The sequence below is a fragment of the Phoca vitulina genome, unplaced genomic scaffold (genome assembly GCF_004348235.1).
Source record: "Phoca vitulina isolate PV1807 unplaced genomic scaffold, GSC_HSeal_1.0 scaffold27, whole genome shotgun sequence".
Taxonomy (NCBI): domain Eukaryota; kingdom Metazoa; phylum Chordata; class Mammalia; order Carnivora; family Phocidae; genus Phoca; species Phoca vitulina.
In genome coordinates this window covers 11,149,733-11,167,993 of record NW_022589730.1, presented here as the reverse complement: position 1 = coordinate 11,167,993, position 18,261 = coordinate 11,149,733, and the positions used below count along the sequence as shown (strand labels likewise).

Genomic DNA, 18,261 nt, shown 5'->3' with positions numbered 1-18,261 from the left:
GAGAAACAAACTGAGGGTTCTAGAGGGGGGGGGGTGGGGGGATGGGTTAGCCTGGTGATCGGTATTAAAGAGGGCATGTGCTGAATGGAGCACTGGGTGTTATACGCAAACAATGAATCATGGAACACTACATCAAAAATAAATTAATTAAAAAAAGTTGGAGGATTAACATTAGGCTGGTGTTGTCAAGACAAAAGATGTTACTAAGTGTATGTGAATGGGCAAGATGTCTTTGTCTGTTTCTTTTTAGAGGGACCTATAACCATGACAAGGGCTACTAAATCTTTTGTAAATGATTTTCGAGAGCCAAAATAATAATAAAATAAATTTGAAGTTTATTAGTTAAACAATCCACTGTGAAGATATCTATACTAGGGTATTTATTTTTTACTGACAGAAAAGCAAAAAGATTACCGACAAGCAGTTATGAACTGAGTATAACATTGGTGAAGTTTTAAACTAAGCATGTATTTATGTTACTAATATGACAGATTGTGGAGTCAGCAGGATTTGGTGGTTGGCTATGCAATTAATGAAATAAATTTAGCAAACTGTAATCAAACAAATATTGAAGTATTTTTTTCTTTCTTTTTTAATGTTCAATTAGGTATTCAATTGACAGAAACACAGACTTGGAGAGATACTTCAATATCGATGCCAACAGTGGAGTTATTACAACTGCCAAATCTTTGGATCGAGAGACAAATGCTGTTCATAATATCACAGTTCTTGCAATGGAGAGCCGTAAGTTGTAAGGTTTAACATTAAATTAGGATGGAGGTCATTGAGAGTAGAGAATGGGTTGTCATGAGGTGCTAATTTCTGCTTGAGTTACATTACATGCTTATTTTAATTGAGCAAAATCTTGAAAATCCCTAATTTCAAGCTGTGAAATATACTTATATCATTTATTTGCCAATACTCACAAAGTTAATGAAAAGAGATTACTATAAAATAATGGGCCTGAGTTACCTTCCAATGGCTTCCTGTTGTATTATAGTCTTATTTCATAAGCTGCATCTATGCTGATATAAAGTCGGTCCAAGAGCTTACAAAAAGTAGTAACTTGATCTCTAACCAATACACACAGATAAGCATATTGATATTGAACTGATTTTAGCCCCTTATAATAAAAATATTGAAAGAACAATGCATAATTATATGTTATGCATATTATCTACATATATAGTATATGTGCATAGGTAATATTTATATAATATATGTGTATAGTCATACAAATCTGTACTCTAGCTTCAAAGAATATTGAGATTCATGGTTTATTGGTTCTTTCTTTCAATGATTTTCTCATCAGGGACTCAAATAAATACACACATGTACTATACATATATATGATGTTTAGATCAAATTTTCTGTTGCTCCCTTTGAAGAAACATAGTGTTATGTTTCTAGATTTCATTCATGGTTTGGTCATTTTCTTATTAGAATCACGATTTAAGGGCGCCTGGGTGGCTCAGTTGGTTAAGCAACTGCCTTCGGCTCAGGTCATGATCCTGGAGTCCCAGGATTGAGTCCCACATCGGGCTCCCTGCTCGGCGGGGAGTCTGCTTCTCCCTCTGACCCTCCTCCCTCTCATGCTGTCTCTCATTCTCTCTCAAATAAATAAATAAAATCTTTAAAAAAAAAAAAAAAAAAAAGAAAGAATCACGATTTAAGAGGCAAACCATTTTGAATAATTCTAATTGTTTTTAATGGGAGTTGCTTGAGTAAAATGGCAATGGAAAATAGCTTTAGTCTCAGAGTAAGTGGTAAGACATTTTCCTCTTTATTAGAGAATCCATCTCAAGTCGGAAGAGGCTACGTGGCCATTACTATACTTGACGTCAATGACAACGCCCCCGAATTTGCTATGGACTATGAGACCACCGTGTGTGAAAATGCCCAGCCAGGGCAGGTAAGAGCTCTTAGCACACCAGGCTCCTAGCTTGTGATTTCTTTAAAAATATCCAGCCGCAGTTGCCTTTGAAATTCTGCCAGCTTTAAGATAAAACATAATCAGCACGTCTCAGCAAAACTAACACTTTGATGTGTAGCATAAACTAATATTGAAGGAACTTTAAAATTCTGGTTTAATTGGGATGATGAAATTTCTCAAGAAGAAGGGTAAACATTGTAAAAGCCATGGTAAATGGTTGAGGGCTTTGACTCTTTTAAGGAGAAATCTAGCATATGAAGCTTGATTGGGCTGTTCCCCGTTTTACACAGCAGGGCTTATGTACCTTGAACTTCTAAGAATTAAGTGTAGTTTAATCTTGGTGTGGTTTGTTCTACTCATCCGTATTGTTCGGGGTCTTGTGATGTGTACTGGGCTGGTTCATCAGTTGGTACAGCTTCTTTCTCAGGTTCACAAAAGTAAATGCAAACATGAAATTTCAAAGGGACATGATTGGTTTTTCAGAGCCCTTTTTAGATTGGGTTCATATTAGTACATCTGGTCCTTCCCCCCAGGAGGATGGTATTTATTATAAGGTATAAAATTGCTCTGTCCTGTAGCACAGAACACAGAAGAGCACAGCAACGTGCTTTCATGTGTTTTAATTCTCCATCCCTAGGTTATCCAGATGATCAGTGCTGTTGATAAAGATGAGCCATCCAATGGACACCAGTTTTATTTCAGCTTAACAACTGATGCAACAAATAACCACAACTTTTCACTGAAAGATAACAAAGGTAAGGAATTATTGTCACCAGTGGAGGCAGCAGGTACAAACTCTCTAGGCAAATACTTTTTCTTGCTCAGGAATGCTGATTATGGAGACACACACACACACACACACACATACACACACACACACAAGCAAGGACATTAATTAAAGGGCAATGAGCACCTCAAGTAATTTTTATCTATGGATTTGCTGTCATGAAGAAGCAGCTGGTACTTAAATCATTTCAGGCCTAAATCCAAATAGGGGAGAAGCCAGATACATCTCTTTCTGACTTTTCTTTTAGACCTTTGAGAGCCAGCTAAATGTGTTAACAAGGCTATGTACTACATAGGTATAACTTGAGACATTAGGAAAATAATCGGTATTTCCAGTTTTATATCAACCTAAATCAACTTTGACTTAATATTTTCAATAGTAGCATCAGTTATTTTATTTAACAAAAAAAAATAGAAGTAATCCATGCAAATAATTAACAGATATATATATTCCTGATGCAAGGAAGTATAAAAAAAACAAAAGAATTTCCTGTCATCCTAAATCTCATTTCTCTGCTTCAAAGGTAAACACTCTTATCAGTTCCCTAAGTTTCATTATAGAATATTTTTATAAGTACCTGTAAGTATATTCTGGTTTTGCTTAAAAAAATACACACACACATTTTTGCTTTAAAAATATATATATAGACAGAAACACACATATATATTTACATTTTATAAATATATATAGACTGACATAGGCATATATAAACAATTATTTTATAATATAAACAACATATATATCATTATAGACAACACGTGGACAATTATAAGAACTTTTAAAGTAAGAGAACCTGCTATCTGTTCTCTAATTTTGAATTTATATATTCACAGGTGTTTTCATTCAAGGTATTTATTTTAACAGAAGGGCATTTTCAACTGATATATATATAGAGAGAGAGAGGAGTATTCTCCACCAATACAGAAAATGTAATTCCTTTGAGTTGAATGTGTGAATCAGGTTTCAGGAAAAAAAAAAAATGTAGAAATAGATTTGCTAGTCAAACACTGGCTCATCTAAAAAGACTTACTCAGAAGGTAGACATGATAAGTACTTTTTGCCTGAAGCCGCCATCATCTTTAGTGTAGAAAATCCAACTTTGACCTCAAAAATTCAATCTGAAAATAATAGTTTTCCTGATCCCACTCTCTGCTTAAATGAGAACACTATCTTGTCCCTTTAGTAATATAAAAGGAAGAGCATTCTCTATGTGGGTAATCCCAGACTCTCTGACTTAATCATATTTGGGACAATTCTCAGCACTTGGATTCATCTAGCACAAGTGTAGAGAGGGGATTTTATGACCTTGCCAAGAAGAGTCTGAATATTTCCCCCATGTGTCATCATCCAGTATCACCACAATTGTTGAACAGTACATGCACTAAAATGTATGGATTTACAGGACATCCCCACTGCTGCACAATTGAAAGATTTCCCTAATTCAAGACCAGAGCTCCCTAGCATGTACCTTGGAGAAGATCAGTTCTTATATTAGCTTCCATCATAGGAACTGCATAGAGAACATGATGAATTTTATGATCTCCTTCCTGAGAATAGGGCTTTCTTTCACATATTGGGCATTTATGCATGTGCTTCACAATCCATTGTGTGCACACACACACACATGCTATTTGATGGCAGTCATGTTAGATTACAATTCAGCAGCTCTGAAAAAACTTTGTGTATCAAATCATCAATACCTATATCTTAATGATTGGGAGGTAAAGAAATAGACACGTGTGTGTGTTACTATTAAGTGTATGGAAACATACTGAAAATAATATCCTTCTACAACTCCATGTATAGATTTTTAATGAACCCCTGAAATTCACGTCTTAAAAGATTTGTTTACATAAAAACTTACCAGACAGAACCTAAAAATCAAACAGTTTTATACTTGCCACATCTATGATTGGAGGTTATATGTTTTCTCCAGTCTCCTATGAGCTCCTTGTTTTGTGCTCTTTGGATAGAATAGATTTCAGCTTGCTCTTTCATTAGAGCATTGTTAATTCTTTTATGATAAACATTGGATAAATATCTTTTTGATAGCTTGGAAAGGAGATACATATTAAAGTACACTAGATGAAACTATGATCCTATTTTCCTTCTTTATGTTTTAATTGCTATAAATTTAAAGGATCACATAAATTCTCTAGTTAAGACAGTAGCTGGGTAAATTGTTAGTAGATAAAAAAAATTATTTCTGATATAGAAATTACAGTTATGTGATACAGACTTATTGATCACTGGTAAAAGCTTCATAATTAAAAGTTAGATAAAATAGAATATTGAATATAAATTAAACACAAATGACCTATTTTATCACTAACAAAGTGTTTATATACATGGGGTTTGGGTGATGATATATACCAATATGGATTTTTAAAAACTACACAATAATTCCTTTCCTGAATATCTATGTATACTTAATTCAAATAAAGCTGGATTGTCTTATTTTACTTGTTTCTATATTGGGTTTGGAACTTGTCAAGAAGAGGATGGATTGGGATTTTTATTTGTGTTATCTGATGATGCTGCAAAAATATTTATCCTGTTAATTTGAATCATCCTCTTTGTAAGTGTATGGTTTGAAATTTAGGAGAAAAGAGTGTATTCTATGTAATTTTTACAAAGTTGCAGTTAAGGGATGAACAAAAATTTTCATATTCAGTTTTACTGGATAACTGTTTCCTTTGGTCATAACTGTGTAGCATGACGTAAATACATTAAAATGTATTAAAATGAACCAGTACTGGGTAATAGAGCTCTCTGACAAAAGACACTTAACAGAATGACTTAAATCACATAAATTTGTGTGTGTGTGTGTTTTTCTTCTAGAAGTTTGTACCTCTTAATCCCCTTCACCTATTTCGCCCAGCCCCCCACCCCCTTAAATCAGGTAAGTTTGGCAGGACTGAGTCCATCAGAAGTTTTGTGTTACACATTTGTTTTCTTTATCCTAGACAACACAGCTTCCATTCTCACCAGGAGAAATGGCTTCCGGAGACAAGAACAATCTGTTTACTATTTGCCGATCTTCATCGTGGACAGTGGATCGCCTTCCCTCAGCAGCACCAACACTCTCACCATCCGCGTCTGCGACTGTGATGCTGATGGGATCGCCCAGAGCTGCAATGCGGAAGCCTACGTCCTACCCGCGGGTCTCAGCACAGGAGCCCTGATCGCGATACTCGCCTGTGTCTTGACATTACTGGGTAGGTACTGTTTCCAGTGCTTGCTCTGTAAGAGCAATCACACCAACCATATATCATGACCTTTCTCTTTTCTTTTGCCTTTAGTACCTTTTTGAGAACATATGCAAGAATTCTGTTGGATGGTGTTTTGTTCAATGAGCAACCCATGTTCATTGGCCACACTTTCCAATGGTATATTTAAAATACAACTCGGAAAAAATATCAATTTCATTTTTAAAACAACAGTGAAGATAAATGACTGTTTAAACTTGATTTTTTTTTTTTTTTTCAAATTTACCGTGTCCCAGCTGTTTGTTTTAGAATACCCTACAGAGGAGATATTTTAGACCAGAATATTTTCTATGTTGTTTTGATAATGTGATTACTTCAGAAATTATGGTTTTATATCCCCACCTCTTTTCAGAAAAGATTTAAGGTAGATTTTTAAATTATTCACAAATTTGAAAAGATTGCAATTTCAGCAATGCAAAAGTTATAATTTCCCAAGAATTCGCATATTTAATTATACTCTCCATGATTACTTTATTGCATGGTTAAATAAGATTTATAACTTATATTAGAATTAGTTTTATAAGAGATTATGCAGTACCCTTTTAAAAATTGGGAGACATCCAACATGGGCATTGGGTAATGGGTTTACTCCTTAGCTATATTGTCTATCAGAGTAGAACTTCCTACATCAAGGACAACAAGCGTTTAATATTACATCTGAGACCGTACTGTGTGTTTTCTTGGGGTCTAATATAATTTGTGAACCCATTTATAATAGATTTTTGTAAAAGCTGAATTTGGCAATGTGAGTCATCATTGTGTAATGTTTAAAAACAAGATTTATGAAGTTCAGTAAACCTAACTTTTATTACTGTTCCCAACATACACTAGCTTTTCACCAGGGGAACATTATAAAGCTGGGCTACTTAACCTAGAAGGGAAAAATAATAGAACTAGACTGTAAGGTTGTTGTAAAAATTAAATGAGATAATCATGTACCTACCATATAGTGCACATGCGATAACTTTTAAGTGTTATTTATGAACTGAATTCTCAACCTATTAACCAAGCTAAGACCTAGTTACTAATACACTGTAAATGATCTCATACAAATGGAAATTACTGACTTCAATAACCTCAGCTAACCAAATAAATCTAGAAAGGAAAAAAACATTTTTTTTTCAAATAGCTTCACACAGGTGATGGAAAGTCTCAAATTCATTAGAAATGGTAAGTAATTCTCAGTTAAAGCCTGATTAGAATAGAATACAAAGGACTAGAGTAAATTTTGAAAAAGATGGAACCATTGCAAAGGCAGATGGTATATGGATGACTCTTTTTGAACTTAACCTGGCCAGTTTATCACAGACAATTTAGATTATGTCGTACTTCAAACAAGTAAGATAAAATTGTATTCCTCACAATTTAATCACACCCAACAATTAATTACCTTTGACTTTTTTTTAAGGCTGTCTATCTAATGAAGCCTTCTTCATTCTTAGAACATACTTTTACCATTGACCTAAGGATTCCTTGCAGGTTAAGTGGCTTGATGGTTCTAATTAAGAATCATTACCTAGCTGTCACTGAAAATAAGTGAAATAGAGTTTTATAGATTTTATTCTTGCATGTGACATATAAGAGTACGTGTGTGTATACATTTGTCGCAGGGTAAGATTATAGGTTTTTGTGGCTTTCGTCAAAATTTAGTTATATTTGAGTCTTTTCCTTTAACAGATACCAGACTAGGAATACCTCTTCCGCTTCTTAGGATAAGGTGTTTATGTCTTATATTTTACTCATCTTTTAAAGTTTCTCCAAGTCTACCAAAACAGAAGTCCAAACAGAGCCTATTGTACTGAAAGTCATTTGAGGACTAGTGGCTTTCATTTCTCAGTGAGGACTTGGCTCAGTAGTCAGTGTGTTCCAATACTGGTATTCCTGTTCAGAATTGAGTCTTTTTATGCCTTATTTCCTGAGTCCTTAGAAACAGATGATCAGGACGTTGCATATTCTTTTGGTTCTGTCTCCTCAATTACAGACTCTGGGTTTTCACACAACATGTGACAAAGCCAACATGACCGTGTATTTGGGTGGGTGTGCTGTGGATGGGATACACAGCCTGGCATGGGTCATGACTTCTAGTGCACGAGTGACCTTTACACCTCAAGAGGTGAGGTGGGTTTTATTCCTAGACACTAGATAACGGGATTTGTAACTCAACATTTTTAGGCTTCTAAATAAATATTGCAAGAAAAAATCAGGGTAGGGGTGCCTGGGTGGCTCAGTCGGTTAAGCGTCTGCCTTCAGCTCAGGTTATGATCTCAGGGTTCTGGGATCGAGTCCCCATGTCGGCTCCCTGCTCAGGGAATCTGCTTCTCCCTCTCTTTTTGAATCTCCCCCCTGCTCGTGCTCTCTCTTTCTGTCTCTCTCTCTCTCTCAAATGAATAAATAAAAAAATCTTAAAAAATGGTTTAAAAAAAAAAAAAGCAAAGGGATGGAAATAGGGAAGAACTACTTGAGAATCTAGTTCAATCTATAAGGATGAAACTAGAGGAGCACCTGGGCTTTTAATCCCTAAGAAAAGGTGCTTCCCTGTGTGGCAAGTTTGTTTTCCAGTGATGTTTCAAATTAAAGCTATTTGTAAGATGAGAGAAAGGGATGCCCTGAAGTTTCCAGAATATTCATGCTGGAAGGCATCATAGAAATCAATTCTAGCCCAAACCTCGGCACTTTGCAGAGGGGAAAAGGGAAGTAAAACTGGGTTCGAGGATTTCAGGAGTTCATATAACAAGTTATGCCATAAGATTCTAGGTCTCTTTATCATGAATCACTGCTTTTGGATTAAACTACAAAAAAAAACACACCTTGAAAATATTTTTTTTTTTCAAAATTGTTCACACATAGTCCTTTCTTTCTCAGAGTTGGAAAGTCATGTTGTCTGAAGTTGGTCGTGTCGACTTCATGTTTGTGTCCTTCTACCTTTACGGGTGAACTATTTCCTGAGTTTTCTCCCATCCTAACTTTGTTCTCACCCTTTCTAATTTATTTGTACCTGAATTTTCTAAATGAAAGAGACCCAAAAATTAGAGCCTGAAGTTTCCTTTACTTACATTGAATATACCTCGAATGGGAATAATTATGGTCATATTCAAAGTTCATGATAAAGTTATCAATCAGATGTGATTATTTTGCAAGTAGAACCATTTCATCAGTATATGGCAAAATACTTTAGTATTCTAATGTTTGAATAAATATTTTTGCCACACCAATTTTTAAGATTTTATTTATTTATTGAGAGAGAGAGAGAGCATGCAAGCAAGGGGAAGGGCAGAGGGAGAGAGAATCATAAGCAGGCTCCATGCTCAGCACAGAGCCCAACATGGGGCTCCACCTCACGACTCTGAGATCATGACCTGAGCCAAAATCAAGAGTCAGAGGCTTAACAGACTGAGCCACCCAGACTGAGCCCTACCCCAACACCAATTTTCTTATGCATTTTTATCATAGTTAAGTTCATAATTGTGGGCATATATTTTTTTTTTCAATACATGCCCTCTTTAATACCCATCACCAGGCTAACCCATCCCCTCACCCCCCTCCCCTCTAGAACCCTCAGTTTGTTTCTCAGAGTCCACAGACTCTCATGGTTAGTCTCCCCCTCCGATTCCTCCCCCCTTCATTTTTCCCTTCCTACTATCTTCTTCTTCTTTTTTTTAAAAAACATATAATGTATTAATTGTTTCAGGGGTACAGGTCTGTGATTCATCAGTCTTACACAATTCACAGCACTCACCATAGCACATACCCTCCCCAATGTCTATCACCCAGCCACCCCATCGCTCCCATCATCCACCACCCCAGCAAACTTCAGTTTGTTTCCTGAGATTAAGAATTCCTCATATCAGTGAGATCATATGATACATGTCTTTCTCTGATTGACTTATTTCACATAGCTATAATACCCTCTAGTTCCATCCATGTCATTGAAAATGGCAAGATTTCGTTGTTTCTTTTTCTTTTGATGGCTGCATAATATTCCATTGTATATATATATATACGACATCTTCTTTATCCATTCATCTGTTAATGGACATCTTGGCTCTTTCCATAGTTTGGCTATTGTGGACATTGCTGCTATAAACACTGGGGTACACATACCCTGTCAGATCACTACATTTGTATCTTTGGGCTAAATATTGAGTAGTGCAATTGCTGGGTCGTACAGTAGCACTATTTTCAACTTTTTGAGGAACCTCCATACTGTTTTCCAGAGTGGCTGCACCAGCTTGCATTCCCACCAACAGTGTAGGAGGGTTCCCCTTTCTCCGCATCCTCGCCAACATCTGTCGTTTTCCTGACTTGTTAATTTTAGCCATTCTGACTGGTGTGAGGTGGTATCTCATTGAGGTTTTGATTTGGATTTCCCTGATGCCGAGCGATGTTGAGCACTTTTTCATGTGTCTGTTGGCCATTTGGATGTCTTCTTTGGAAAAATGTCTGTTCATGTCTTCTTCCTATTTCTTGATTGGATCATTTGTTCTTTGGGTGTTGAATTTCATAAGTTCTTTATAGATATTGGATACTAGCCCTTTATCTGATATGTTATTTGCAAATATCTTCTCCCATTCTGTCAGTTGTCTTTTGGTTTTGTTGACTGTTTCCCTTGCTGTGCAAAAGCTTTTTGTCTTGATGAAGTCCCAATAGTTCATTTTTGCCCTTGCTTCCCTTGCCTTTGGCAATGTTTCTAGGAAGAAGATGCTTCGGCTGCGGTCGAAGAGGCTGCTGCCTGTGTTCTCTAGGATTTTGATGGATTCCTGTCTCACATTTAGGTCTTTCAACCATTTTGAGTCTATTTTTGTGTGTGGTGTAAGGAAATGGTCCAGTTTCATTCTTCTGCATGTGGCTGTCCAATTTTCCCAACACCATTTGTTGAAGAGACTGTTTTTTTTCCATTGGACATTCTTTCCTGCGTTGTCGAAGAGTAGTTGACCATAGAGTTGAAGGTCCATTTCTGGGCTCTCTATTCAGTTCCATTGATCTGTGTGTCTGTTTCTGTGCCAGTACATACTGTCTTGATGATTACAGCTTCGTAATAGAGCTTGAAGTCCGGAATTGTGATGCCACCAGCTTTGCTTTTCTTTTTCAATATTCCTCTGGCTATTTGGACTCTTTTCTGGTTCCATACAAATTTTAGGATGATTTGTTCCATTTCTTTGAAAAAAGTTCATGGTATTTTGATAGGGATTGCATTGAATGTGTAGATTGCTCTAGGTAGCATTGACATCTTCACAGTATTTGTTCTTCCAATCCATGAGCATGGAACGTTTTTCCATTTCTTTGTGTCTTCCTCAATTTCTTTCATGAGTATTTTATAGTTTTCTGAGGACAGATTCTTTGCCTCTTCGGTTAGATTTATTCCTAGGTATCTTATGGTTTTGAGTGCAGTTGTAAATGGGATCAACTCCTTAACTTCTCTTTCTTCTGTCTTGTTGTTGGTGTTTAGAAATGCCACTGATTTCTGTGCATTGATTTTATATCCTGCCACTTTACTGAATTCCTGTATGAGTTCTAGCAGTTTTGGGGTGGAGTCTTTTGGGTTTTCCACATAAAGTATCATATCATCTGCAAAGAGTGAGAGTTTGACTTCTTCTTTGCCGATTAGGATGCCTTTCATTTCTTTTGTTGTCTGATTGCTGTGGCTAAGACTTCTAGTACTATGCTGAATAGCAGTGGTGATAGTGGATATCCCTGCCGTGTTCCTGACCTTAGGGGGAAAGCTCTCAGTTTTTCCCCATTGAGAATGATATTCGCTGTGGGCTTTGCATAGATGGCTTTTATGATATTGAGGTATGTACCCTCTATCCCTACACTGTGAAGAGTTTTAATCAAGAAAGGATGCTGTACTTTGTCAAATGCTTTTTCTGCATCTATTGACAGGATGATATGGTTCTTGTTCTTTCTTTTATGATCGATTTGCACATGTTGAACCAACCTTGCAGCCCAGGAATAAATCCCACTGGGTCGTGGTGAATAATCCATCTAATGTACTGTTGGATCCTATTGGCTAGTATTTTGGTGATATTTTTTGCATCCATGTTCATCAGGGATATTGGTCTGTAATTCTTTTTGATGGGCTCTTTGGTTTTGGGATCAAGGTAATGGTGGCCTCATAAAATGAGTTTGGAAGTTTTCCTTCCATTTCTATTTTTTGGAACAGTTTCAGAAGAATAGGAATTAATTCTTCTTTAAATGTTTGGTAGAATTCCCCTTGGAAGTCATCTGGCCCTGGGCTCTTGTTTGTTGGGAGATTTTTGATGACTGCTTCAATTTCCTTAGTGGTTATAGGTCTGTTCAGTTTTTCTCTTTTTTCCTGGTTCACTTGGTAGTTTATACATCTCTAGGAATGCATGCATTTCTTCCAGATTATCTAATTTGCTGGCATATAGTTGCTCATAATATGTTCTTATAATTGTTTGTATTTCTTTGGTGTTGGTTGTGATCTCTCCTCTTTCATTCATGATTTTATTTATTTGGGCCATTTCTCTTTTCTTTTTGGTAAGTCTGGCCAGGGGTATATCAATCTTATTAATTCTTTCAAAGAACTAGCTCCTAGTTTCGTTGATCTGTTCTACTGTTCTTTTGGTTTCTATTTCATTGATTTCTGCTCTGATCTTTACTATTTCTCTTCTGCTGGGTTTAGGCTTTATTTGTTGTTCTTTCTCCAGCTCCTTTAGGTGTAGGGTTAGGTTGTGTATTTGAGACCATTCTTGTTTCTTGAGAAAGGCTTGTATTGCTATATACTTTCCTCTTAGGACTGCCTTTTTTGCATCCCAAAGATTTTGAACAGTTGTGTTTTCAGTTTCATTGGTTTCCATGATTTTTTTTAAATTCTTCTTTAATTTCCTGGTTGACCCATTCATTCTTTAGTAGGATGCTCTTTAGCCTCCATGTATTTGAGTTCTTTCTGACTTTCCTCTTGGGATTGAGTTCTAGTTTCAAAGCATATCGGTCCAAAAATATGCAGGGAATGATCCCAATCATTTGGTACCAGTTGAGACCTGATTTGTGACCTAGGATGTGATCTATTCTGGAGAATGTTCCGTGGGCACTAGAGAAGAATGTGTATTCTGTTGCTTTGGGATGGAATGTTCTGAATATATCTGTGAATTCCATTTGGTCCAGTGTGTCATTTAAAGTCTTTATTTCCACACTACATCAAAAACTAATGATGTAATGTATGGTGATTAACCTAACATAATAAAAAAAAAAATAAAGTCTTTATTTCCTTGTTGATCTTTTGCTTAGATGATCTGTCCATTTCAGTGAAGGGGGTGTTAAAGTCCCCTACGATTATTGTATTTTTGTCGATGTGTTTCTTTGATTTTGTTATTAACTGGCTTATATAATTGGCTGCTCCCATGTTAGGGGCATAGATACTTACAATTGTTAGATCTTCTTGTTGGATAGACCCTTTAGGTATGATATAGTGCCCTTCCTCATCTCTTAGTATAGTCTTTGGTTTAAAATCTAATTTGTCTGATATAAGGATTGCTACCCCAGCTTTCTTTTGGTGTCCATTAGCATGCTAAATGGTTTTGCACCCCCTCACTGACAATCTGGAGGTGTCTTTGGGTCTAAAATGAGTCTCTTGCAGACAGCATATCGATGGGTCTTGTTTTTTTATCCAATCTGATACCTTGTGTCTTTTGATTGGGGCATTTAGCCCATTTACATTCAGGATAACTATTGAAAGATATGAATTTAGTGCCACTGTATTGCCTGTAAGGTGACTGTTACTGTATATTGTCTTTGTTCCTTTCTGGTCTATGTTACTTTTAGGCTCTCTCTTTGCTTAGAGGACCCCTTTCAATATTTCTTGTAGGGCTGGTTTCGTGTTTGCAAATTCCTTTAGTTTTTGTTTGTCCTGGAAGCTTTTTATCTCTCCTTCTATTTTCAATGACAGCCTAGCTGGATATAATATTCTTGGCTGCATATTTTTCTCGTTTAGTGCTCTGAATATATCATGCCAGTCCTTTCTGGCCTGCCAGGTCTCTGTGGATAGGGCTGCTGCCAATCTAATGTTTCTAACATTGTGGGTTACAGTCCTGAGCTGCTTTCAGTATTTTCTCTTTGTCTCTGAGACTTCTAAGTTTTACTATTAGATATCGGGGTGTTGACTTATTTTTATTGATTTTGAGAGGGGTTCTCTGTGCCTCCTGGATTTTAATGCCTGTTTCCTTCCCCAAATTAGGGAAGTTCTCTGCTATAATTTGTTCCAATATACCTTCTGCCCCTCTCTCTCTTTCTTCTTCTGGGATCTCAATTATTCTAATATTGTTTCGTCTTATGGTATCACTTAGCTCTCGAATTCTGCCCTCGTGATGCAGTGGTTCTTTCTCTCTCTTTTTCTCAGCTTCTTTATTCTCCATCATTTGGTCTTCTATACTGCTAATTCTCTCTTCTGCCTCATTTATCCTAGCAGTTAGAGCCTCCATTTTTGATTGCACCTCATTAATAGCCTTTTTGATTTTGACTTGGTTAGATTTTAGTTCTTTTTTTTTTCTCCAGAAAGTGTTTCTCTAGTATCTTCCATGCTTTTTTCAAGCCCAGCTAGTATCTTTATAATCGTCATTCTGAACTCTCGTTCTGACATATTACTAATGTCCGTATTGAGTAGGTCCCTGGCAGTCAGTACTGCCTCTTGTTCTTTTTTTTGAGGTGATTTTTTCCATCTTGTCATTTTGTCCAGAAGAGAATAGATGAATGAGAGAACAAAATGCTAACAAGGTAACAATGACCCCAGAAAAATATACACTAAACAAATCAGAAGAGACCTGAAACCAGGGGAAAAGAAAGGGAAAGAAAGAAAAAAGGAAAAGGAAAAAAAAAAAAAGAATATGTTCAAATATGATCAGGCTGGTGAATAGATCAGTGCCACACACTAGATTTTGGGCATATTTTGGTCTGTTAGAAGAAACTGCCTCCCAAAATTTTAAAGAAAGAAAAACATATATGTACAAAAATAAGGGTAAATATGATGAAGGGATGGAATATGACTTAAAGACAAAAATTATATAAGATTTTATAAAAGGAATTGATAAGAAGTTGGTTGAAAAAATAAAGAAGAGAAATTTAAAAAAAAGGGAGAGAATGTGAGCAGGCAGGAGACTAGAACAAAGCCATACACTAGAGACTTAGGGTATATTTTGGTCTGCTAGAAGAAACACATACCAAAATTTTAAAGAGAGAACAACTTATATATATACAAAAAATAAGATTAACTACAATGAAGGGATAGAATATGACTCTAAAATTTAAAAATAAAAAAGATTTTTAAAAAAGGGATTGATAAGATGTTGGTTGAAAAAGGAAAAAGTAAAAATTCAAAAAAACCGAAAAAGAAAAGAAAGAAAATTAAAAAAATTAACTTTGAAAGACTAAAGAATCATGGGGAAAAAATCCATGAATTCTATGTGCAGTATTCCCCTAGTGCTAGCGTTCTGCTGTTCTCATTGATCGGTAAACTTGGTCTTGGCAGGGTGTTCTTGCTGATCTTCTGGGGGGATGGGCCTGCTGCCGTGATTCTCAAAAGTCTTCACTGAGGCAGAATTGTACCGCCCGTGCTGGGGGCCGCGCTAAGTAATCTGCTCGGGTTTGCTCTCGGGAGCTTTTGTTCCCTGCAAGCTTTACGCCCAGCTTTGGAGGACGAGAGTGAAAATGGCGGCCTCCCAATCTCCGCCCCAGAGGAGCCGAGAACTTGGGGCCCTCCCCTCAGTGCGCCCCCACAGAAAAGCAGTAAATCACTCCTGTCTCCCCAGTCTCTGGCCGCACTCCGTGCCCACCTGGCCTGTGACCAAGCCTTTCTATCTCTGGCACCCGACCCCGTGTGGAGTCTCCAAACCCAGCAGATCCCTGCGGTGGCTCCCACGCTGCTCCTCCCAGGGGAAGGAGGGGAGTCTCCCCGGATCTGCCGCTTGTTGGGTCCCTGCTGGAAGAGCAGTGGCCCGACTGTGCTGTGGATCACAGTTTATGGCAACCCTGAGCTGAGAGCCCACTCCCTGGCTCTGTCTCTGCAGCCGGTTTCCCAGCTCCCATACCTGGGAGCTCTGCCGCACTCAGGCACCCCCGGTCTTTCTGTGACCCCGAGGGTCCTGAGACCACACTGTCCCGCGAGGGTTCCACCCCCTGCTTAGCCACTGGAGTGATATCCCTCAGCAGAAGCGACTTCTAAAAGTTCCGATTTTGTGCTCCGCTGCTCTGTCACTTGCCGGTAGCGGCTGATGGAGGCTCCCTCCCCCGCCATCTATCCTCCAGAATATCGCCTCGGATTCACTTCTCCGCATGTCCTACCTTCCAGAAAGTGGTCGCTTTTCTGTTCAGAGAGTTGCTGCTATTCTTTTCTTCGCTCTCCTGTTGAGTTCGTAGGTGTTCAGAATGGTTTGATAGTTATCTAGCTGAATTCCTTAGACTAGACCTATATGGTTATTTTTCAACCAAGCTGAACGCATTTCAGAAAAAAACAAATTTGGGGCACCTGAGTGGCTCAGTTGGGTAAGTACCTGCCTTCAGCTCAGGTCATGATATCTGGGTCCTGGACCAAGTCCCGTTGGCCGGCTCCCTGCTCAGCAGGGAGTCTGTTTCTCCCTCTCCTTTTGTCCTTTCCCTCAGTTGTTTGCTCTCTCTCTCTCAAATAAATAAAGTCTTTAAAAAAAATTTATGAATGACTGACACTAAATTGTTACTTCAGTGGATTTTGAGAAATGAGCAGAAAGAATTTCAGTTGTTTTAAAATGTGTTTCAATATTAAATATTGCACATTTATCCTGAGAATATTATAGCTATTTTCTTGGTTAGTCTACACAGTTTCTTTGTTAGACTGTGCGTTTTCCTGCACACTAAAATTGTCACTGCATTTACTATATTAAGTTTTGTTTTTCCATATTTGGACCTTTAGATCCAAGTAATTGAAGTCTTATAATATTCCCTCTAGCTCCTCGATCTTTAACCACAACTGGGATTAGTTAGACTGGCCCAGCTCCAGGTTTAATAAATCAGTTGTGGAAACCACTATTTACTACATAGAATTCAAGTTCTTTCAGTGTGTCCAGGATTGCCAGCTTGACATCCAGCTGTCATGCATCTTTTCACTTTTCTTTCCTGGTCTACAGAGTGCTGTATCATATTTGCTCCTCTCACTGTGACCACTCATGATTTTGTTCAACAGGAAAATATGTTCCTAGTTTTGTAAGTGATAGTATTACCTAAGTAAAATATATATATATTAGATAGTGGAGAACAGTATGATAGCACTATGCAAAAGATCGATCCCCATCATAATCTATAATGATAGTCCTAGTGATAATAAAGGACAGAAGTAGCTAATTTATGGTGGCACATGTGTTCGTCTTTCAAACAAGTGTAAGCATAGGAAAAAATTAATTACATTTAATAAGCTCATACTAAATGCTAGACATTAGCTAAGTGCTTTATGAGCATGGTCTAATTTAATTCTCACCACACATTTCCTAGGCAGGTATTAGTAAATAGTATTATGTCCACTTTTTATATGAGAAAACTGTAAATTAGAGGAGACATGCACAAAGTTATAAGGTGTCACAGCCAAGACCCAAACACAGGTGGGACTGCCTTCTGGATGTCCTTTTTAAGGTATTTTTCCCTAAGTGTTTTCCAATAGGAGAGGCTTCCGTGTCTCTGGGAAATGCCTGTCAATCTGTGGGTATCGCAGCCCAGGTGCTGCCAAGTTAGAACCAGCAGAATCTTTGATCTGCTTTACAAAGCAGCTTCGTCACTTCTTTGGTTAACTCTGTCTAATTTACAGTATCCTCCAATTACTTCCAACCTTGAGAGAACACATCAAGAATTGTATATGATAAATTTGAGATTATACTTCATTACAACCAAAATATATAGTATACCAGTTGTCTTTGCACACACAATATTCATTGTACTTAGGTCAGTTTTATGTCTGTCTTGATACTCAAATAATTCTAACTGGCACATTTAATGGTGAGGAACTCTGTGATACTTTTTGCAGGGCAAGGGGAAGCTGAGTTTTGGTTGTAATGAAATGTTTCCTTGTCTCGAGATGAGACATAGAAAGCAGCATCTCTCTTGTGCAGATGATTTGCAGAACTCTGGGATGGGCATATTCATCATTCTAATGGATTGCTGGCATTAGAAATTCGAATAGAATTATTAAATCCTGAACAGTTTTCCTACATCCCTACCTCTCCTCCTAACTTAGTCCCTATTTCCATGTTTCTGGAAGGGAATCAATCAGACTTTACTCTTTTCTTCCATCTCCCAAT

General features: G+C 37.3%; 1 protein-coding gene across 3 annotated transcripts in view; it reads left to right on the top strand.

Annotated features, from left to right (window-relative positions):
- CDH7 (cadherin 7) overlaps positions 1 to 18,261 on the top strand; it is a 134,066-nt gene that overhangs the window by 94,173 nt on the left and 21,632 nt on the right. For all 3 annotated transcript variants that reach the window (XR_004301604.1, XM_032422647.1, XM_032422648.1), the window contains exons 8-11: positions 608 to 744; positions 1,791 to 1,912; positions 2,571 to 2,688; positions 5,687 to 5,938. Coding sequence is in view for 2 of the 3 variants with exons in the window: in XM_032422647.1 (XP_032278538.1) it covers positions 608 to 744; positions 1,791 to 1,912; positions 2,571 to 2,688; positions 5,687 to 5,938 (629 nt within the window). In the remaining variant the exon portion in view is untranslated. The remainder of the gene's footprint in view (positions 1 to 607; positions 745 to 1,790; positions 1,913 to 2,570; positions 2,689 to 5,686; positions 5,939 to 18,261) is intronic.